General features: G+C 42.9%; 1 protein-coding gene across 1 annotated transcript in view; it reads right to left on the minus strand.

The window, feature by feature from the left end:
• LOC119374572 (uncharacterized) overlaps positions 1–23376 on the minus strand; it is a 40590-nt gene that overhangs the window by 13348 nt on the left and 3866 nt on the right. The window contains exons 3-17 of the mRNA XM_037644733.2: positions 22986–23027; positions 22778–22831; positions 20319–20384; positions 18991–19038; positions 18589–18642; positions 16372–16425; positions 13302–13346; positions 12037–12099; positions 9923–9985; positions 6958–7008; positions 6170–6205; positions 5931–5966; positions 4380–4445; positions 2386–2421; positions 135–197 (exon numbers count right to left, since the gene is read on the minus strand). Coding sequence (XP_037500661.2) covers positions 135–197; positions 2386–2421; positions 4380–4445; positions 5931–5966; positions 6170–6205; positions 6958–7008; positions 9923–9985; positions 12037–12099; positions 13302–13346; positions 16372–16425; positions 18589–18642; positions 18991–19038; positions 20319–20384; positions 22778–22831; positions 22986–23027 — 777 coding nt within the window. The remainder of the gene's footprint in view (positions 1–134; positions 198–2385; positions 2422–4379; positions 4446–5930; positions 5967–6169; positions 6206–6957; positions 7009–9922; positions 9986–12036; positions 12100–13301; positions 13347–16371; positions 16426–18588; positions 18643–18990; positions 19039–20318; positions 20385–22777; positions 22832–22985; positions 23028–23376) is intronic.

The following is a 23376-nucleotide window of genomic DNA, read 5'->3' on the forward strand; positions in this document are numbered from 1 at the left end:
CATAGCTCAATTTTTTTAAGGCATCAGCTTTCCTTTGTGCTAACGGAATAATATGTTAGCTTAAAATCCGCCTTCTTTTCAATTATACCAGCGTACAGCTCACTTCTGCAAAAAGTTTAAAGCAGTACGCTTACTCGAGGCACCCATCGTGGTAGACGCTAGTCCACCAGCGACGCCGTGAAGACCTCCGCTGGCACCTAAAACCGAAATAGAAACTTGTGTAACTCGTATAATGCAAAGTAAAAACACAATAGCCGGTGGTCTATAATTTACGGAGCGTTTATCCCTGTTTCGTCGGCTATCGGTTTGCACATAAACGCTGGTAATCTGCTAATGAGGAAACCTTTTTTTATTGCCAATTATTTATACCCCCTTAACTTGTAAAGGCGGCGCTTCTCAGTAGTCGAGATTTTTGCCTGTGTGCTTTCATACCTTCCGCTTCTTGTTTTCGATAGCTTAATGGGCGGTGCTTCATGTTTGCTTTTTTTTTCTCGTAAGCTTCACACAATGGTGTCAAATGTAATCAGGTAGTGAAAATTCCATTCTCTCAGGCAGAGTACATTTCGTTGCGTAAGCGTCGGTCCATTGACCGACTGGTAGAACATGTGACGCTCTTTCTGTGAGGCGGAAATTCGAATGAATTGAGGGCATTGCGCTATTGTTAAAAAAGTAATGTCCTACCAAATTAATTCGACGTTCTTGCGATGTAGGTTGGCACTAGGACATCTTCATCACCTAGCAACTACCGCTTAACACGCTGCTGTTGTAATTTTCGGTATATAGACAGCAATCTGCATCTTGTCTCTTCATTTTCTGTTACACACACAAACATCACTGCATCAAGTGTATATAGTTTGTTTTGTATTTTAACACATTCAAATAATATAACTTTTGCAGTGTGTTGAGAACAATGTCATCCCTACAATGACTTTTTATTGTACGACAAGATCATAGATGCACGAATCAAACGCGGATCGGCAGCAGGAGGTCCGCCACGGTGGTCTAGTGGTTATGGTGCTCGACTGCTGACCCGCAGGTCACAGGATCGAACCCCGGCCGCGGCGGACGCATTTTCGATGGAGGCGAAAATGCTTGAGGCCCGTGTACTTAGATTCAGGTGCACGTTAAGGAACACCAGGTGGTCGAAATTTTCGGAGCTCTCCACTACGGCGTCTCTCATAATCATATCGTGGTTTTGGTACGTTAAACCCCAACAATTGTTATTATAATTATCGGCAGCAGGAAGTAATTTCAGTGGTGAGAAATCAATTCTCTAGTGTCTTTGTGCTTGTACATGTAAAATAATTAACCCTCCCACAGGGAGCGAGATGGTTACCTCCTGCTTACCTCAGATGACAATGCGATTGCCCCTGAAAGGTGTCGATACGGTGTTTAACTCACGCCCCAGAAAGAACTTGTTGTATGATCTGTCAAATTTTTTAGGGGCGAAGCTCCTTAAGGCGGCACCCGTTCGTCCCTCGTAGTCGTAGTCGTAGTGCGTAACCAATCTTACGCTTTGACCTCCAAGGTTGTGCCGGTGGGAGATATTTCCTGTGCGTTGTTGAACAATAAAAAATTCGCAGCGTGCGCGTTAACTAAAAGCCGAATTCTTCTGTCTCTCATTCCCCATTAGCAGCCATTGGCATGTTCCAGTAGGAATCGTTAGTAGCTAAAAGCCGACTACTTCTGTCTCTCATTCCCATTAGCAGCCATTGTTTACCTCCAAGGTAGTGCCTGGTGAGATTTCTCCTGTGCGTGATTAAACAATAAAAATTTTGTTCAAAACGCCGTTGATTGATGAAATAAACCAACGAAAGATGCCAGATGTTTTGTAAAAGCAAAACGAAAGAACGCCAGATGTTTCTAAAGCAAAACGAAAAGACGCCAGCTGCTTGACGAAAGACGCCAGATGTTTTCTAAAGCAATGGTTTTCTAAACAATGAAAATTCACAGCGCACATGTAAAATTAAAGTGAGCTGCAAGTCGTCATAACTCATCGAACCTTTAGTATAAACGCGCCCGATCTCACGTCGGTGATGATGTACTGGGCAGAATTCACGGAAGATTCACGGTTTACCGATGAACCTCCGCAGCTTCGCCCACTCATCATCATTCACTCCGTGGATATGCTGTGATTTTTTTTGCTGAATTGCTTTGCCGTGCTGAAACGCTCTGTAGCTTTGTTCTATAGTCCAGTCGGGAAGAAGTTTTGGCTTTCACTTACGGGTTGTGTGACAGAAAAAGTCGATCGAATTATCTGTGAAAATCCGGCCAAAGAAAAAAATAAACGAAAAAATCTGAGAGTACTAGTAGGAAGCGTCCTGACATTTCTGCTCTCTGGGTACTTCAGCTGGCAACGAAGTCAAGCCCAGTGTCACGACTTACCTGTCACTGCACCACTGCCAATGCGAGCACCAGCACCTAGGAAAGCAAGAGAGAAAAGAAAGAATATACTGCTTATGGTTCAGCATTGACAGAATCGGTTGCTTGTAGGCGTTATCTTTGGATGAGGAGTGAATAATAAATGTGCTCGTTTTAATGATGCGGTGCACTACGAGGAATTGACATCTTTTGGTGCCGCTGCCTAAGAACGAGAAGAAAAATAGATTTGTGAGAGTGCTATAATAAAAGTTGTTACAGGATAGATTACATGGCAGCGTAATCAGGCCCCGCGCGCATCGCCTTGTCGACTGCTAGCCTGGCTTCAGTTCTTGGTGCATGCCTCAACCGTGCCACAAGGAAACAAACGTCTGTGCACTTAACATTTGCCGTTTCGAACTATCCTAGAATGCTACTGCAAGTGTACTTGCGCAGTGGCCACTACGCCATAATTCTTCCTTTTTCGAATCAGCGAAGGGCTCACTCCACGTCCGTAAGGCAACACGCCAACCTATACGCAGCGGCTTACTTTGTTGATGCTTTGCTGATCATAATTATTAAATATGTCTGAGTGCTTTGTAATCGGTGGGCCTTTATAACACCCACTTGTTGCGCAATTCAAATGTTCTGACGCCTGGCTCGATTCTACGCTTCTCCCACGGAATGTTACATGCGTTAAGGTGACTCCTTCCACTAAAGGCATTCATATAACGTAGCGTTTTTTCTGAAACTGTTTCAAGCAATGCCGCCGCTCTGTGATAGAAAACCTGCTTGCCACGAGGAAGGCCTGGGTTCGATTCTCACTCGAACCAAAGATTGTTAATAATTATTTTTTTTTGCATCTTTCTCAATTTTTCGGTCATGAACAGCGCTGATTTTTCGCACACAACCAAAGACGGTGACGCCGACGCGGACACCAGAATTTCTGCGAAACGAGCTCTTCAAAGCTATCGCGTTAAAATGAACACAGACCCGCCGAAAGCGCAGGTTAAACTTCCATGTTACCGCGACAGGCGAAAGTACACTGTTTGTATTTGAGTCCCGACATTCAGGGGCGTTTGTAACAGCATTGTAAGAAGTTTATGCCAGCCACCTTCCAAAAATATAATCCAGGAAAGAAGGTGACTTTTAAAGGGACACTAAAGAGCAAAACGATTTCTCTTGCATTAGTAAAGTAGTCTTCCACGATGCCAAAAACACCACGCTTGCTGCTAAAAGACGCTTAGTAAGCGAGAAAACGCGCAAAAAGAAAATACAGGTGGCGACGCCACCTTGGAATTCCCGCACCATTTGCCGTGACGTCACATATTTTTGACGGCGCCTGTTTGGGCCTACGTAGTTCCTAATCGGTTAAATCGAAGTACATTGTCCTCTGAGGGGGCCAGAGATTTGACATAACGAGTTTGCGGAAATTTCGTCGAGCCAGTGGCGCCAAAATAAGTTGACTGCTCTTTGAAATGTTTTACGTCACGAATTACAAATTTCGGCGCGAAATTTAAAAATGAAACTTTGAACTTGGGTTTTCTCCTCTAATAATAAACCTATGGTGGTGAAATAAACTACCCAAGAGTTCTCAAGCACACTTTATCAATCTAAACCAATTCACTGTTTCTCTTTATTGTCCCTTTAAGGGCTCGTTTTTCTTTGTTACACACAATATTATTGAGAAGTCGTCAATAAGTTCTCACTAAGACTATAATGCAGTATGATGTGAAAAAAATGCACGCCCTGCCGCCCTGCGAACTTGAATGTTCATCGAAGCTGTACTAAACACCACAGATACTGATTGCGGGGGGCTCTGGCTACATGCTCTGAACGCCCGTTCTCGGCGTCCGAGGTAAAAACGCAAGGAGCTCGTGCATCCGCTAGTAGAGGAGTAGTGGGACTTGCCCAATTTCTGTCGCACATACGCGCTATAGGAGTTTTGTGCTGACGCCGCGAAATTTTCACACCAACCAGTGGTATACAGCTTTGGTGTAAAAATCGGTATTTGTAATCACCTGCGCCACTTGCAGCGCCTGATACACCGCCTGCACCGCCAACTCCAAGGCTGCCTTCAGTAGATCCTGTAAGAAGGAATCTTCTTGTTTGACGATATTATTCAAAAATGGTTTAAGCATAAGGTTTTACATGGTAAATTGAAGCGCGTCGGCACGTGATGATTTAATGCGCGTTAGGATTATTTCAGCATGACAACTCGTTGTCATATAGAAAACTGTATAGCAAACATTATGTACATTTCAAATTATTTTTCGATTTTTCCTGTTTATGTGAAAAGCACAATATTAAAAATGTTCAATAAGTCTTGTATTTTATAGATATTCTTGGATATTATAACCTAACATTATTTTTTTAAAGTAAGAGCATTGAAAAGTAGAATCACGTAGCTTTAGAGGGATGTATATCATTACACTGTATCTATGTTATTATTCATAATGAAAAATAATTACTAAAAATACAAAATGCGGCTAATTTACGAATAGCAACGAAAGAGTGAAATATTAGGTCGTGTTTTTGGCGCACTTTCCCCTTTTATTTTAGAACAGCGACCGCTGAGGCATTAGTTGCCATTCAACAATTGCTAAAAAAAAACTTAAGCCCATCTATTTTGCTCTTTCACGGAGTGCAGATAGCTCTATTCGGTGCAGCAGCTCAGTAGGGGAATTCGTTCACTCGAAGCGGTAAAGGGAAATCTTATCGCATTGCGCTGTACGTTCTCAAGCATAGATATGTTAGTATTCGTTGAAGGAAACCACACTATATTCGCATATTCCAGCGTGGGTCTTAAAAAAGTGATGTAAGATAAGCACATCGTTTCTGTGGTAGCGTAATGTAGCGCCCGTTTCACGAAAAACAGCTTTTCTGATAAGCCTGCGAGCGCGACGCCAGTGAGTTTATTGTGGAACCAACGCGGGCACCAACAATAGCGCTGGAATGTTCGATCCTGCGTGTATAAAAATTCGACGTTTTCACCAAAGATGTTTTGAGCGAGAGCACGCTTGTCTAAACCGGCCTCGGAGATTTCGACCATGCCACCACTTAATGCAAGTGTCTGATTCCTGATGGTTCACAGACCGCACGAACATTTGACTGGTGACTGCTAGTTTCCTAAGTAAATTAAGTAATCGTCGTGTTGGAATATAGGGAGACAATATGCTACGCCGTTCGTAGAAGAGAAAAAGTAACGAAATGTTTCTTCTGTGGGACAAACCTGCGCTCATTGAACGAGGAAGCTAAGCAAGATGTAGAGGTTTTCGTGTTCGCCCCGCTCTTCTTTTTTTGTATTTCATTGCACCGAACTTTCTTCAGTCTATATTTACAAATAAGTCAAGATCACCGCAGTTGTCGTCTTAGGTTGTGAGACAATCAGAATGGATAATATGTAGGGCTTTGAAACATGCTGCAAAAACGCAACACAGTCCTACGACAAAGCTGCAGTCTTTTTTTCTGTGAAAGAGCCCCAGTCAGGGGCCGAATAACTTTTGTTCTTGTTTTGTGTGATTTGAAGTTGTCGCTCTATGAACACCTCTAATCTAAACATTCTGACTTACCTGACAGTCCACTACTGGTGATGTGAAATCCACCACCTAAAACAGCAAACAAAAAGTATGTGAGAATACAAGTTCGCCGACAGTTCTAGTCTACGTTGCAGCGAAAGAAATTCCCACAGCATAGAATGCCCCTCTTGCGCTGTGTGAATATTGCACTAGTCAAGAGCGGCCTGACATTTTGACAGTGCAGTGCTTGATTTCCTGTTGCAAAAAAATAAGTATTGAGTGTTCGGTCATACCTGGCAGTCCACCGCCACTGGTATGAACGCCAACACCTAGAAAAACAATAGCGAAATAAGAAAAAAAAAAACTATTCCAGCATGCATGCAAAATTGCAGTGATTAGTGGTGGTAGTTTGTGGCAGGTTAAATTGTTTTAAATAAAATGTCACGCAGCATATAATGCCCTTCATGCGTCGTCTGGAGATAGCCACTTTCCGAAAATCCCCAAGGAGAGCGCATGATTGACCATAGCCTTAAACTTGACGCACATTACTCGCGTCTGCTGGTCTGGAAGTGGACAAGTAAACATGAAACGTGAAGTGTTCCTTGACTAGCCACTAGAGAACCATCCTCGCATCCTATTTGATGTATGAAGCACTGAAGAAAAGCCACAACTACGTGAATTAGAGTTTCCAGATATCCAAGTCAGCAGTCGACAAATCTGAATGTGTGGTCTTGGTAAATAGCATACTGATTATGTGCTGTGCACAATCAAACTTCGATGTGTGCGTTCAGCAACAAAGTCAGAAAACATGATGCGGGGATGATAATATTACGCGACAACGTCGTAAAGCTGTGTCATTTACTCAAGAGGCAGAAACAGCACACGGAAGACGATCCGCACAAACTAGGCGCACAGGTTGAACCAACCTATGCATCGAAGGTTTCTCTTAATCCATGCCATAAGGAGCAACGCTATTTTTAATGTCCAGATATGTGCCTTTGCTTCCATCTTTAAATTTGAAAACATTCTCTATTTACTTTTAGTAATAAAGAGTATCGTGAGAAACAATAGTTTTCCTTACCAGGGGCACCACCAGCTGATGCACCGCCACCATAACTTCCACCGGAAGAAACTAAAATCGAAAAAAAAAACGATGTGTCATGTTCTATAGCTTCATTAACTTGACGCGCACGCTAGATGTGTCGGGTTTTATGGCGGAAAAGTAACAGTGGCTACGATTCGCGAACAGCATACGCACAGTATTAGCATGTTACCTTTCCTAGAATTACATGTTCTTGCCGCCATTACGAATAATTTCAGCAGAAATACGCAGGCAATGTAGAGCCGGAATTACGCTTTTTTAGACGAAGATATGGACGATATACAAAACGGAGCTTGAATTTATTTACATCTACGCCCAGCATTCGTTTTTACGCGGAAGCGCTGCATGAGTGATTTTGAATAAGTGATCAAAGTGTCACAAGTAGGTGCAGAAAAGACGAGGTATTTGCAGAAGGCCTGTGATGGAATAGTGAAACGACTTTATCAGTGTGTGACAAAGTTAAGCAGCGTATAATTTAATATTGTAGACCTATTACGTTCGAGGTGTAAGAAAGACGCGTACGCCGGCTCATTATGTAACTTCGGCATCTTAAAGATACATGAAGCGAGGATGTTGAAAGGCTTGAGGCAAATCTACAGTGCTGTTTATTGTAAAAAAATATTTCTTATGTGAAACGAAATGTAGGTACGACGAACAATATAAAAGGATAGATGGGCGACAGGCATGCTCGCATGACATCATTGGCAAGTTCACCCTCGCTGCTGCGTTGTCAGGGATAAGAATGCAATCAGTAGTCGCTGTAACGAAATAAAGTAAGATACGCTTCGCACGATGCTCGGAGGAGCACGAATGATTAGAATGTCAAGGCGTATTCGTCAGCCAAGTTATCTTCCGTGGATGCAGTCGGCACGTGAGGAGGAAGAACAAAGAACATATCAGTGGGGTGTGCCGACTGTCTACGTCACATATAAACATGTAATTGTGCATGACATACGCACGCTACCTTATGTACAACGAAAAGGTGTCAACAATCAATAGCGATAAGAGTTAAGAAAAAAGGGATGTCACCGGCAATTATTCGTTATATGAACGGTGGCGCATCACTTAGTTTTATTCTAGCATATGTAGTGCAATACAAAATATATAACAGGAAATATATGTATCAAAAATGAAATATGACAGGAAAGATAAAGAAAAGCAGAACACAGTCATATAAAAAGTTGGACCTATTTCGATCTGTGAAAGTGGCTGAGCAGCGGACCTGACGAGAGCACTGCCGCCTCTGCTCTCGTCGGGAATTCTCACAATGAGTGGTCGATCCATACTTGCCACGCGCGACCGCACCAGCGCAGCGCCCAGACTCGACTAACGCGTCGAAACAGGTACGAAAGGCGTACCGCTCCACTGAAATTTTCTGCACAGTCAGCGAGATCGGCCTGCTTTTGACCGATGGATGATGTCAACTGATGACGTCATCTAGTGACGTCATGAAGATGTCACTATGACGTCACAGACTTTGACGTTCTATTACATTATGATGGCGTCACACGATGCCGTCATTACTCGACGTTATCGCTTCCTCGGAGGTGGTCACGTGGCTTTTCTGCTCGTGGACGGACGCCGACCGACGCGCACGGACGACCCAAACCAGAAAATTTTTCGATTCAGAGCTCCGTTGTAAAACGCCGGAGGAGTTCGGCTGTTTGTTAGAAATGTGCTTCCGTTAAATAAATATTGGTAATTTTAAAGCAACAATGCGGTTCCACACAGGGTTTTTTGTATGAGCAATAGAATAATAATAATAATATATAATAAAAATATAACAATGCCAGCGAACTGACATACGTGACAATCCTGCGTCTCGCAAGCGACCGCCGATGGCCAAAAGGAAAAAAAAAAAGAAGCGGCTAGTCGGAAGTGATGATTTGGGCGAGTTGGTTTATACATATCGAAAAAATTGCGCTTGACGACACGGTCCGCGCTTGAGCAGACTAATAATAATATCTGGGGTTTAACGTCCCAAAACCAAGCTATGATTATGAGAGACGCCGTAGTGGAGGGCTCCGGAAATTTCGACCACCTGAGGTTCTTTAACGTGCACCTAAATCTAAGTACACGGGCCTCAGACATTTTCGCCTCCATCGCTCTTGAGCAGACTCAGGATGCGCTACGCTCCACGTATGTGCTGCAAGCTTCCTCTTTTCTTTTTTTGGTCTACGCTGTTCTCGGAAAGTTCTTTTTTCCGCCCGTAAAAAAGATACCTGTACTTGCTTTCCATAAAAGAATCTGTCCTGTGTGGGCATCCATTTATTAAGAAGGCCAAAAATGAGGCAATGTTTTTACTGAAGAAAGTCTTTGCTATAAAGTCATACGTTTCTGTTCACTATAAATAAAAATGATCGACTAATTTGTAAAGCTTCGACAGCTAGGTTTAGGCGTAGACACATATGCATACAAAATCGAGGTTCCTATGACATTCCGACTACATCATCATTTCAGAAAACGTACATTTTCTACAGAATATATGACTCCAGCTAACAACAAGTTTAAAAAGCGAAAGTACGTGAATGCTAAAGACAACAGTCATGTACCTTGTGCGTAGTAACTGTTTCCGTCTCACTGTCGAGCTTGCGTGAAGATAGAACATAACGTGTAAAAATCAAAATTCTTGCTCATGCTCGCTGCGGAGGGGACGTGGAAGCAAGTCTGTCACTTATGGGAAACCATTTTCATGATGACCGGCTCGGAGTCTCGCATCACTGATTTTACCATCTCACCATCTTAGAGTGAAAGCTTTCATAATTTTTTGGAAATTACTTGTCCAAGAAGTGTAGAAATTTTATATGAATGACGGCGTGAAGAAATGATCCTCAAAGTCGTGAAATTTTCTTCCATATAATTCAACAGAAGCTCGAACGCATTTGTGATAACACAACGTCGCTGATAACGTTCTCCTGTTTAGTAGGACAGGAAGTTTACTTACCCGTGCCGCCCAACATACTAGGCCCTGACATGCCTCCGATGTGATAGCCACCTGTGCCAGAACCTAAGCAGGAAGGACAATGAAACGTGTAACCAGACCACTTTAACACCGCAAAATATTTCATTTGGAAGTAGTTATAGACATGCATTTATTTATATTACTATGTATCCGCTGATCAGAAGGATTTCAAGTACATAAATTGTTAAGAAAGTAAAGTGAACTGAACCCGTACACCATCTTTGCTAGGGATATCTTATAAAGACAGAAACACGGAAAATGCCGATTTATTAAAATATGCCTATCGTTTGCCCAGAAAAAGAAGGATAGCTTGCACTGGAGGCGCAATGCTAAAGAGACAGTGGAACTGATGGGCACGTAGGTTGTCCTGACACCTTTCTCTTTCGTCCTCTATTTCTTTCTTTTTTCTCTCTTCTCTCTGTTTTTTTTGTATGTCATTTCTGTCTCAGTTTATTTCTATTTGTTTCTTTCTCTTTCTTACTTTTTCTTTCTCTGTCTCTCTATCTTTCTTTCTTTTTATTCTCTTTGTCTCTCTGTGTGTATTTCTCGCTTCCACTTTGTTTCTCTCTTTTATTTTTTGTTCTTAATTTCTTGGTCTCTCTTCATTTTATTCTCCCTCTTTCTCTCCATTCTCTTTCTGCTTTCCCTCTCTCCATTTGTTTCTTTCTCGTTATTTCTATGCTATGTTTTGCTCTCTCACCTCCTCCTTTCTCTCTTCCTGACCCTCACATATGTCCTGCTTACCCTCACTTCCCTTCACAACCACCTTGCTATAGTACTATACTATACTACATTAGTGAGAACTAACAGACAATAATGCCAAGGAAAGTATATGGGATGTTATTTGTAGTAATTAGGATATAGATCTAAATAAAAGTAAAGTGGACGAAAAGATAACTTGACGGCGGCAGGGACACTCGTTATTAGCATCGGAAGCGTCATCGGACGCGTTAGCAACGGACGCGTAATTCGAAGTTCGCAGGTTCGGTCCCTTCTGGCGGCAAGTTCGGTGTTTTCGTCCACTTTACTTTCTTCACATTTATATCCTAATTTCTACAAATAACATCCCCTATACTTTCCTTCGCGTTATTGTGTGTTAGTTCTCAATAATATTGTGCTTACCAAGAAAAATGAGCCCTAAAAAGGGATGTTTTATTTATACTACACTATAGAAGGCTATGCTATGCTCTGCTAGCGTGCCTGGATAGTCGAGTGGTTAAGGTTAAAACGCACGCCTTTGGATCGTGGATACGCGGCTTCGAATCTCGACACGCGAAGAAACTTTTTCCGCTAGAATTTCTTTATACATAGATATACCTTTATTTCTCTTTATTTATCTCCCTTTTTCTCTCCGTAATCTTTCTCTCACCCATCAGAATTATTGCAACCCGCGCAGGGAAAATCGGCGCACGTGTTCTGGGAGCGAAGCAGAAGATGAAGACGACGACAATTAAGAAGACGAAGAGAGCGCGTGACGGTTCATGATGATCGCAAATTCAGTTCGCAGCTCACGGACCAGCGGCCACCTTAAACAGTTGCGCTGTTAAAACAATAGCTTTCCATTATTTCGAGCCTGTCTCTCTTCATTTTAATCAAATTGCCAATGGCGTTTGATTCCTTGATTGCATCAGAATTAACAGCGTATTTATGTGAGTAGTGCTTGCTTTCCGAAACATGTTCAGCCTATGTTGTGTTGAATACAGGACCAGGACCTCTCTCACTGATCTCAAACGTACCCTGTCCTGCGCGAGCTGATCGCATTTCGTGCTTGAGAATTTCTTATTTGGAGAGATAAGAGAGATGACAACTTTTAATGAGATTCGAGGAGATGTTAGCCTGGTTTATTGCCTGACTTGTTACTCCAAGTGTCGGGTGGTAACTATGACATATACAATAATCACATAGAGACACAAATAATACGTAGTCACAAACACGCATTTATAAACAAGAGTCATTCATAAAGATTCGTTAAGGCGAGTAGTCCTCAGAAACACCAACAGCACATCGCAAAAACGCTGCGCCACCTAACCTCAATACAATCAGTCCACCTAACCCTTTACCTCATCTCTGCGTAAAGATGAAACAAGTTGTATTACCCGAACCACCTGACGCGGCACCTCCTAATGTGCTACCTCCTCCAATGCGACCAAAAGCAGGGCCTAATACAGGAAGAGAGAAAGAAAGCTAAAATTTAACCCCTTGCTTTATTAAAAATTATTTTCGTTAGAATTTGGGCATACTCGTCAGGTCAAAAGAAGAAAGAAAAAAGTGGTCTGAAAATGACTTTTCTAAAGAAGGCAGGGGCACCATGCAGTGCGTGAATGACAACAATAAATGAAGTTTGTGGAGCTGCGTCACTCCGTCAATGACATGCGCACATAATAAGGCGTCCCTTTGCAGAAACACACATGTTGAGATAAATAACACTAATTATTAAAATGTACTTGATGTCACAAATTTAATCAGAGGTATCTTTGTCGTTGGTTTTAATGCTATTGTATATTTTTTCGTCCTTTCGGTATCACAATTGGAATATTTATACCGTAATGTATATATTTCGTCAAATATTTCCGGTACGCTTGCTTTCGTAAAATTATAAAAGGCAGCTTTACTTGAACCACCTCTAATACAGTGGCATCAGCATACACTGGGATGCGCGCGCTGTCGAGGTACTGAGAGGAACGTGGTGTAAGCCGCTTGAATATCACATTGGTCGTTCCATCTGAGCGACACCAACAGTATGAAGAGCGTGAAGAAAATTTTGGAATGTGTTACGCAGTTACTATGTCTAGTTCATTGTGGAGTAGCGCTTTTATTGCGATAGCAATCATATAGACCCTCTCGGCGGGTTTTTGTCATCGCCGTTTTCGTCATGCTCCGCATGAGGTCCGGAACAATAACAGCACCTCCCGTATTGCATCTTCGAGGCGCTAGTAAAAGCGCGCGAGCGCTGGGGACGAACGCAGCGCAAGCAGAGAATAAACGAGCCCGCCATCTCCGTCGCACGAAGGGCGCATCCGATAACATCCCCACGCGTGCAAGGCCTGCCATCGATGGCCCCTGAAGCAGATAGGAAACGCCCCACCCGTCTTTCTTCGGGGCAAGGAGCATGAAGGGACACCGGCGAGACGGGGGGGGGGGGATCATGATTGCTCATAGTCCCACCATTACTTATAAAGTAATGTGGTTGTTCAATGGTATAACTGCCACCGCTTCAAGGAGTTTTTGGTTAATCTACTTCCCGTTCTGAGGCTTCGAGGATAATGTTACAATGAGGCGTGATGTAGCAACCAGGCGTGGCATTAGAGGCATACCCGTATACTACGCTCCTCACTCAGCGAATCAAAATCAGTCTTCTTACCACCCGACATTCCAAATCTTGTTCCGCCGAGACCGCCAGCAGCACCTAAAAGAATGAATAATTCTTCTTATTCCCATTGTAAAGTTCGTTTAGAAAATATTTCGTTTTAAGAATGCATGTGAGAAAGCTAAACGTCCCAATAAATGTCTTGCAGAAAGGCTGGCTAGTCTCAAAGTAAAATAGAGTGGTGGGGAAGCACAAAAATGCCTGAGAGGCGTATGCCGCTGCGACGCTCCCTTCGGGCTTTATTAGCGTTTTTGCCACGGTGACACATTGTGCATACAGTTTCAACAATATCGCGCCTATATTTTGCTGTCATATATTCTAATTTATTTAGGAGGATTGCTTATTATTTTCATTCTGTGATCACGATATCATTGTACCATGAATGACACAGAAGCCAACGTTCAGACCATAGGTGTGCGCAGGGTTCCCCATTAGGGGGGTCGAAGGTTCACCGCAGCGCCCCCCCACCCTACTAAGTCCATGTGTGAGGCCGCTTTCGCACCCCCCCCCCCCCTCTTAGGCGACTAGAAGAGTCAATATACGGGGCAGATTTTGCGCCCCCCCCTATTAGATGATTAGGGGGGCGGCCGTCCCCCTCTGCCCTCCCCCCTGTGCGCGCGCCTATGGTTCAGACAAAGGGACTTCTCGGAGAAGTCGCCTTGTCGAAACGTTCTTTGTTCAATGATTTTTCTTCAAAAAAAAAATCTTCCACACTCTAAGAAAAAATAGTCAAAAGAGGGTCATGGAACCGTGACTCTCTTCGGGAGTCCATCTGACCCCTTTTGGAAGGTAGAGGCAGAGAAAAAGAGTTCGCATTTGGGAAGGAGTCACTGGACCCTCCTGAAGCGCGTTTCGATTGGCTTCGGTATACGGAAGAGCCGCCGTATACGCCATACATATCGCACGCTCGCCCTTTGGCGCCGTTGTGGCGCCTTGCTCGGCGACGTAGGCGGGGTTGGCGCCGGGGTGGCGCGCCGCTCTCTCTCAGTCGTCTCAGTCTCAGCGTCTCGGTCTCCTGGTCTATTGGAATGCGTTGCGTGGTTTCGTTGGCTGCGCGTCTTCGGTGGTGGTGCCGGCTCCGTGCACGAAGTGACGCTTGGAGGGCGGAATATTCATGGAGCTGCGGACACCGGCAACGGGCGCCAGTTAACGGTGAGTGTACTGCCTAATTATACAGCTTTAGCTGGGCGTCTGCAGCAGCTCTGCGGAATTTGCCAGCCATTTCCAACAGTAGCCTGTATCCGCGGGGCTGTTGCGGATGCCCAACTAAAGCTGTCAGTTAACGAGTTGCCACCGTTATATGCGTTGCTGTACAAGCTCCCATAATGTGAGCGATGCAAACAATAATCGAGGGTCATTTCTTGCTGATCGCACGTCGTGTCTGCACTACTGACGGTGCAAGATGTCGTTTTGAGATGCACTTTAGTCTACTTCATAACAACATTTCCATCGACCTTGAGTGTGCAGCGTGCTTCCGCGCGTGGGAACGTGAAAAAAAAAAAAGCCTGTGTACAGAACGCTCAGACGCACTATATGTAATGGTTTTTGTTGGCTGAAAGACGGTAGTTTGAGGTGCAGATATAATACGGTGGCTTCCAGAATGTATGCGGTAGTCATTCAAGTTGGACACGCCTCGCCGGTAGAGTGAAAAAGCTCTAGACTTTCGACGGCGCGCGTTGTTGCGGCCGCCGGCGTGCACTCTTTTCCCTCGTTTCTGTTTGCTGTTTTCGTGGTTTGCATACACTGCGATGACGTTGGGCGCTCTAACAGAATCGAGTGCGCGCAAAAACGCTCTACAAGAGTTTCCCAGCCGGCCTCCACTGCTGGGCTGTAAATATTGTATATAGTGTTGACCCGTTGTTATAGTGTATTTATTGTGTATTGTAGTGTATTTATTATGTAGAATCGAGTGAGTGTACGTGATTGTGGGAGTTATGTGCGCTAATTCTAGCATATGACATGTCTGATCTCGACGTAGACGGCGTACGCACGCGCTGGATGTCGTTCGGGCCCTGGTACTCGCATCTGTTGGTCTGAGTATTTAAGGATGGGTTACGTTTGTAAAACGTGCGGTCAATAACCGCTCACGGCATGCCCCTGGCTGCCGGAGGATGTGCTTTGTTGTTTTGCTGTTAGCCTTTATTATGTCTGTGTGAACCACTTATTGTGTAGGTTTTGCAAACCTTTACTGCAATTTAATTTTCTCATCATAATATCACGTTCTGCTTTTCAGATACCGTTTTTCATGGTGCTGACGCTGGACAGGAGCGACAACCTAGCAAGCCACAAGTCTGATGCCTCAAGCCGTCACCACTTTTTCATTTATTCTTAATCACAAGGAATAAATATGGAAACATGATGGCGATTTCTGCTGTTCATTTAGCACCATATGACACTGTGCACATCACAGTCACACATTTTAGTTGGCTATACTCATGGAAGCATGTCAATGAGGAATACCCAAGCTTCTTAATTGGAAATCACAGACCATCTTTTCGCGCTTTCTATATAACTTTGCTGGAAAATATGTGTTGTTTTGACGAGTTTTATTAAAGTAATGCTAAAACTGAACTATTCTTTTTTTTTACAGTCGCTGGGCAGAACGGCAAGTATTATTGGACTTGCTTAAAATGAATATTCCACTATTTTCAACAGTAGTCGCGCAAAAGTAGAGCAAGGATCAAATGAGTAGCTTAAAATACTTGTGGAGTCGCTTGATGCTTCGGTGTGGGTCCCTTGACCCCCAGGAGTGTTACCGGCAAGAGTCGTCTGACTCCCTATAAGTGGTAACGTGATCCTCCCGATGAGAGTCTTTGCACTCTTCCTAGAGGGTCAGGGGACTCTCATAGAGCGAGCCCACCCTGACCCACCAAGAGAGTCACCGTGACTATTTAGAGTCGTATACGTGGCAAGTCAGAACTCTCCGAAAAGAGTCACGCATACTCTTTTTTTTCTTAGAGTGCATATACTCCTGAAATTTTGTCTTGTTGAAAACAATTGCACTACCCTTTAACTATTTATAGTCAGAGTGCCTGCATTTCTAAGGAGGCTGAAGCGCACTTACTCGAACCACCCGTCACAACCACCCGTGATCCGTATGTACTAGTGCTGACGCCACCTGTAACACGGGAAAAAAAAAACGACATGGAGACTATATATATATATATATATATATATATATATATATATATATATATATATATATATATATATATATATATATATATATATATATATATATATATATATATATATATATATATATATATATATATATAGAAAGAGAGAAAGAGACTTTATTAGAAAAACAAAGATTTTTGCCGGCGTCCGTATACCGCTGGCATGCTACTCTGTGTAGGGTTGGGGAACGGGATTGACAGACTGAAGAGAGGGAAGGAAATAATAATAAAAAGGAATAATATAAAAAAATCTAATGCGCAAGTGAACCTGACAGAAATATTTACAACGAGTGTGTCAGGTAAGTGAAGCCTTTGCTGTATGAAATAATCATGCAGTCATTAAAGCTTTCTGACTAGGCCAATTTTTAACAGGTAATTAAACAGGGACTGTAAAACCCGTCGCTGTTTAGAAGTGCCGGGCTCTGCATTTGTTCTTTAATGCTCGTCTATTACCTGTTGTATTTCGCTGGGAACTTTTTTGAGACTCCGCTGGCATTTATTCGGTGGAAAACGATTAGTAACAAAACAAATGAATGTATAATTTCCAGTGGAGTTCGACACACCTGAAAATCGTTCATTCATTTTGGTAGATTGATAAACAAGCTGGTAGTTAAATGAGGTTGAATGAGAAAAGCTTCAAGGAAAGAGTAACCGAAAAGTTATCATTGTACTGATAATAACAAAACACTTGAATTTCATGAATATATTTAATTAAAGGGAATATTGGATTAGAAAGAAATATTGTTAAGTGTAAATACCTGAGCAGTTCTGAGGAAGATCGAATTTCAAGTGCGGTTCACCTTTGACTATCTGCTTCGCTGGCCATACCATGGCGTGAGGTTCGTTCTTCGTTACTAGGCCACTCAAGCAAAAATGAACTTCTCGGTTTTCATTCTTGCTTTGTGTACTATTGAACGAAGACCATAAAAAAGCTAAATAAATATATCATATTTCTATGCTACTTGCAATTCCGCTCACCAGATGCGTACGCTTCGTGACTGAGGCTCGTAGCGAGGGAGATGGGGGGAGAAACTAGATGCCCGGCCGCCCTCGCCTTTTGAGATTTTGATAGAGGGGGTGTTTTAACGATAATAAAATAATGAAAGTAGGTGTTTTTCTCAAACACTCAAGACCTTCGGCAAGTGCACCCCCCACCAACGAAAACTGCCTGGCTACGGGCTTGTCGTGACTCCCAGTAACGGTGAAAAGAATTTTTCGCTACAAAGTGGAAGAAGATGACAGTTAACAAGGGGTTTTACTTCAGCTCTTAGCCCTTGCTTATTATTCAGTTCGCTTTCGAACAAGAAAAAGGGGAGTTCATATTTACAGGCACTATAATCAATTATTCACATCCATGCTTTTGGGCGAGTGAAAGAAACAGAAAAAGAAAGTACGGAAAACCAAAAGTGTCTTCGCTGTTTTTTCTTCGTCCACATCATTATTGCTCAACCACAAATATGAATATGTGATAGAATGGTGAAATAGCCTCTGGGGGTATAAATTCTCACAGAAAGAGACTTCAGTGTACTGTCTAAAATAAAGATCCGGCTAACAACAACTTTTGCTTAAGGATTACTTTAAATAATAATTTTTTTTGTTCGCAGTTCAACGAACATATATGTGCATCGCTAACAAAAGCGGAAGAAGTTTAGTAACCTTTAAGCACAGGTTAGAGTACAAGTACTTGTTTGAATCATGTTATGGGGCTTTCTCATACTTGTACATATTTGTGCTGCTAATTTAAAGTGTAAGTGCGTCGAATGGCGTTTATATTTCAATTTGTGACGGGACAGATGAACTTATGTACACTTGACCAACCCGCGCGTTACATTTTTTAGTGGTGTGTTGCAGCACTACTTGTTTGGTTTTCTAAACAGACCGCAACACTTGTAAAATAACAAATACCTAACACTCTGGGGCGTCTCTCTAGGGCTGCTAAGAAGGCTACCTCTCGCTGCGGGAACATCCGCATTAGCACCTTTCGGCTTTCGGACTAATCAGTAGATATGACTCAGCAGATACGAATCAGCAGACAGGACTGATCAGCAAATAAAGTTAGCGCGAGATAGAAAATTTCTCAAGAAACTTCCATATGCACTCACCTCCACCAGCAGACAAAGATCCGCCGCCAGTTCCAGCCCCACCAACACCAGAGCCTAAACAAACGGGAAAAAAGCTTGTTGGGTGGCACCGCAAGCCGCATGTAACAATTTGGAGCATTTTGTTTAGGAGTTCATTTCGGCGTACCCTACTTTAGTCGTATCAACCCCGAGTACAAAAATTATATGATGACATCGTTTCCTGAGAGAGGGATGTTATGAGAAAGAAGGCAGAGATGTCTAGCACTGCAAGAATAGAGGCGCGCGAGTCGAACGCGGATGATTAGCGTTCAGTGAAGTTCACTGCATGTTTTTCTTTTCGTTCACTTAAAAGCATTTTTTTTTTGCCATTACAGTAAGTGTCACTTCGGTAAAAAAGACAAAAAAAAAACAAATTACCCTTACCTGCGGCACCTAGCGTACCACCAGTGCCAAGAGCTCCGGTGGAAGAACCTAAAATAGCCAAGAAAAAGCGTGGAATGATTCGATATTCTCTTTTGACAAACATCTCTGAATTTATTGACATTATACGCATATCACTGAAACCTTGTCTCCACTGGAATGAAATTTTCCAGCCACAATTTCTGAGAATCGCTGCAGTGCTGCGCAAATCACATATAGCAGGAGTTAAGCATTGACTCAATTGAGCCGAGTGATATATACTGTATAGAAACATGTTATTGATCTACTTGGTTACTTCTCTCGATAAAGTAATTAGAGCGTAATTATACGCACTTGCACACGTATGCATCCACACACGTGGTTATCCTAAATCACTTTTGATTATTTGGTATCATCGCGTGCGTTCGAATATATGCAAGTCTGCGAAATTGCATAAAAACTCTTCATAAAAAAGTGGTATACGTCAATCTAAACCCGAATTTTAGTTGCAAGTACATCCTAAACTGCGCCTTAGTCGGATTCCCCACCGCGCCACACGAAAATGTACAGGAGGGACAATGTACTACTTCCAGAAGCCCTCAAATAGCACACGGAAAAATGCTGGTACGTGAATGACAAACAGTTCACAATACGAAGAGAGGATTCTCGTTTATTTGACGTAGCCATCTGGGCGTCCTGTGGCCGCTATGTCGGTCTGTCACTTTTGCGGATATATTCAGTTTAACGTCCAGAGTGATGCTTCCTTAGCTGCGGCCGACGCGAAGTATTGCAGGTTTTGGCCACTCTACTAGCACTGAAAGTGACATTCTGAAAGCTATCGATTGAGAATGTAGCATGTGGTCGTAGAATTCTGAAGTGTGTAAATATAAACTTATGCCATTAATTATATCAGATTGCAGAACCAAGGAGTCGAAACATTTGCAGAACTGCAAGGTTCACAAAAAAGCCACAGTTTCAGCCTGCGAAACATTGACAGAGACGATGACGTCTGACATTGACAGCGGCGGTGAATCCACGAATCTCACAACGAAAGGCCGGTGGATTCATCGGCTACATGTGTCTGAATAAGAATCCGCGTACTAAAGAGATTAAAAAGTGCGGCGTCGTGCCCGTGCATGCAGTATCACTCGACGATTGTGAACACACATATTAGAAAGCTGGAATGAGAGACAGCGCAGAACGGCTAGCATACACACCGCATTGCCTCTTGCTTCAGCGATGAGGCGCCTGTTACAATTTTATCCTAAACGGTCATGTCCACCATAACAAAGGTGCTAACGGCATGTGCCAGCAACAATGCAAACTTGTAAAGATACGGGATCTACACTCACCTGCACCACCTGAGATAATTCCACCGCCAGTACCATGGCGACCAATTCCAAAGTTAACAGCAGGGTCTGAAAAGAAGACATAAATGCTTAGCGTATACCAAATTATTCTCTTCAATAAGCACACTCAATGGGACAAAATAATATAAAATCCCAGCGAATGATTTTAAGCAGCAAGAAGGTACCGTACCAATGGGGTCCAATGCCAGAATACACATGCACTTTGATATAGGTTCACATTAACGAAACCATGGTCATCAAAGTTAATCGGATATTACAACGAGAAAAACAGCCACAGACAGGGGACGGTGATAGAACGACAGGCAATCATCGCCCTGCCTGCGATTCTACCACCATACTGTGTCAATCGGTGTTTGTTCTCGTCTTAATGATGTATCAAACAGCCCAACTAGGTGCCTCCGGTAATCGGAATTCCTCCTTTACGGCGCACCTCATAGTCATATATCAGTTTTGGAACGTAAACCACCAGAATTTATATTATATATAAAAAAGAGAGATCACGTGCGCGTGCGTCACCCGTTCAGGCTACGACAATTTGAATCCGGCACAGTAACTTTATTCAATGGTGGTTGCAGCCATGCTACGCGATATAGCTACCTATCTGTCTAATGCAACACATTTATGTGATCGAATCGAATGCAGACCACGCTATAGAAAAACAACTAAGTGATTGCGACAACAATTACTTCACAAGTACAGCTACAGTTGAACCCCTCAATAATGAACGAAATTTTCGCGGCAACGAAGAAATCTGGCTTCCCTGGCGAACGTCCACAGAGCTCAATGTATCTGCCCCCTTTCTAATACGAACATATTTTAAAAAGCACTCCCGCAATAACGAAAGTTTCAGGTAGTGATCCACATTTTTTTCAACCCTTGAGCTAGTTGGGAACCCAGAAGTTCGAAAATTACAGCACTGCTCATTCAACAAGTCGAGCACATACGTTTCCGCCAACAATCATCGGTGCGGCCATTGTTGTTTACATTGGCTCGGCTGACGATGATAACAACGAGGCTTCTTTTGTTTCACTGGAAACTGTTTTTGCGGACGCTTCTGTTGGCAACTACGTCGGCACATGACGTATCAATGATGACACCCACGAATGTGACGTTATGCCGACAGACATTCTGTAGACTGCCTAACTGCTTGCTGCCGAGCGCCTTTCCGTGTACGCCGGGATCTCGCGCTCTTTGCTTACGTGCAGGGTTATTTGGCCTTCGGGAAAGATGCCGCCTTCTATTGAAAATCTTAAGGTTTTCACGCCTCAGGAGAAGTTCAGGAGCATCGCTGAAGCAGATGTTGGTTGTGCGAAGTAACTGGTGTGGGTATTTTTCTATTTTCGCGATAACGAAATTCTCTCAAAAACGAAGAAAAATGACTTCCCCGGCGATTTCGTTATTAATGTGTTCGACTGTATTACATTTACGAAATATTCTACAATAAAAGTAGCCGGTGAATTCCCAAAACACACTTAATTACAGTTACGTCGCTTTCGTTTGAATATCATGAGCATAACATTCCGAGGTGGCGGCAGGTGCAGCCACTGAGCGTTCTGACCATTTGTAAAGCGAAGCAAGGACGACTTCGACATACTGCGAACGCTTTGCTGTTTGTAAATTCCAAGAGGAACCGTTGGATCTAGTACCATTTTTGTTTTGCCGTTTTGCTCACTTATGCTATATTCTGAATAAAACGAAATTCTAAATTTTAAATAACTTTGAATGTGTAATAAAGTTCATTGTCTGTCATAATAAAGTTCATTGTCTGTTTCAATGTGTCCCGACAGAACGTTTTATAATACACAGTAACATTAAAAGGAATGTTGATCTTTCGCTTGAGTTTTGCTTGAACAGCGGGTGTTTCTGCAGTTTTAAATATTAATGTAAATCAAGAATGTGGGTAGTTTTTTTTTTGGCACTACACTGATGGGAAATCGTTCTTGCGACTTCATGTGCTCCGAATTCAAACCAATAATGCAACTTCAGTGTAGCCCAAACGGAATGAGGATGTATGGTATAGTAAATAAATCCCTTGAAAGTTTTGCAGGTTGTTTGTTCCAATTAACGCAAACTTGTTAGCTTTCTTATCCAACATTGGTTTCCCAAGCTGCGAAAATAATATTAGGTGGATTAGTGATGTCAAGGAGAGGCGTTATATAAAACTGCTATCCATATACGTATCCAACTTCAAGAGAACGCAGTTTATGTTCATAGTAAAAAACAGCGCGGAAACACAGGAACAAGACATATGAAACAGGACTAGCGCTGTACTATCAACAAATGCGTTTATTTTTGCGGTGCAAATATATACGTTTCTGGAACAGGGAAAAAAGGGAGGGAAAGGAGGGGATCTGTCTCGTCCTTGTGTTTTCGCGCTGTTCTTTACTATGAATGTGTACCAACAAGCTCAAGTCCGCACGCTTAGCAGTGTATGTGCTTACCTCCACCAACCAACACATGAGCTCCTGTTCCACCAACTCCACTGCCGGCAGCATCTAAAACACAGTGAACGGAGCTTGGAATTTTCACCATTTGGTTCTCTCACTATTACTTTTCATTTGGACTGCGTAAGTACTCAGCTATTCAGCGAGTGTTTTGTTAATTACAGCTGCAGCGCCGCTATTTGTAAGGAGGTTTGAGGCCACTCACTACCCGTCATTACGGATCCACCAGCGCTGCCACTAGCACCGCCTACAAGAAGGAACAAAGGAAGACAGATAAAGTTAAAGATTACATTTGTGTATACGCATAGTAATGTGAATAGTTGTGAGGTACAGTTAAGGTAAGTAAAGGGAATGCAAGTCTCTAAAGGGGGTGTGCACTTGTCTGTTTCTTGTCTTGGTTTCTTTTTTTCGGTTTTGTTCAGGTACTGTGGCATCGCATTTACCTAGGGTTATTTGTTAAGCTGTCTTTCGTAACTTCTTTGTGTTTGCAAAGCTTTGATACTGTTACTACAAGGGGTTGACATTTTAGAAATATAGGCTTCTTGTACTCTCCAAGGTATCAGTTCTACTCAATGCTTTGCTACGTTACAGTATAC

Source organism: Rhipicephalus sanguineus, chromosome 11 (genome assembly GCF_013339695.2).
Source record: "Rhipicephalus sanguineus isolate Rsan-2018 chromosome 11, BIME_Rsan_1.4, whole genome shotgun sequence".
Lineage (NCBI taxonomy): Eukaryota > Metazoa > Arthropoda > Arachnida > Ixodida > Ixodidae > Rhipicephalus > Rhipicephalus sanguineus.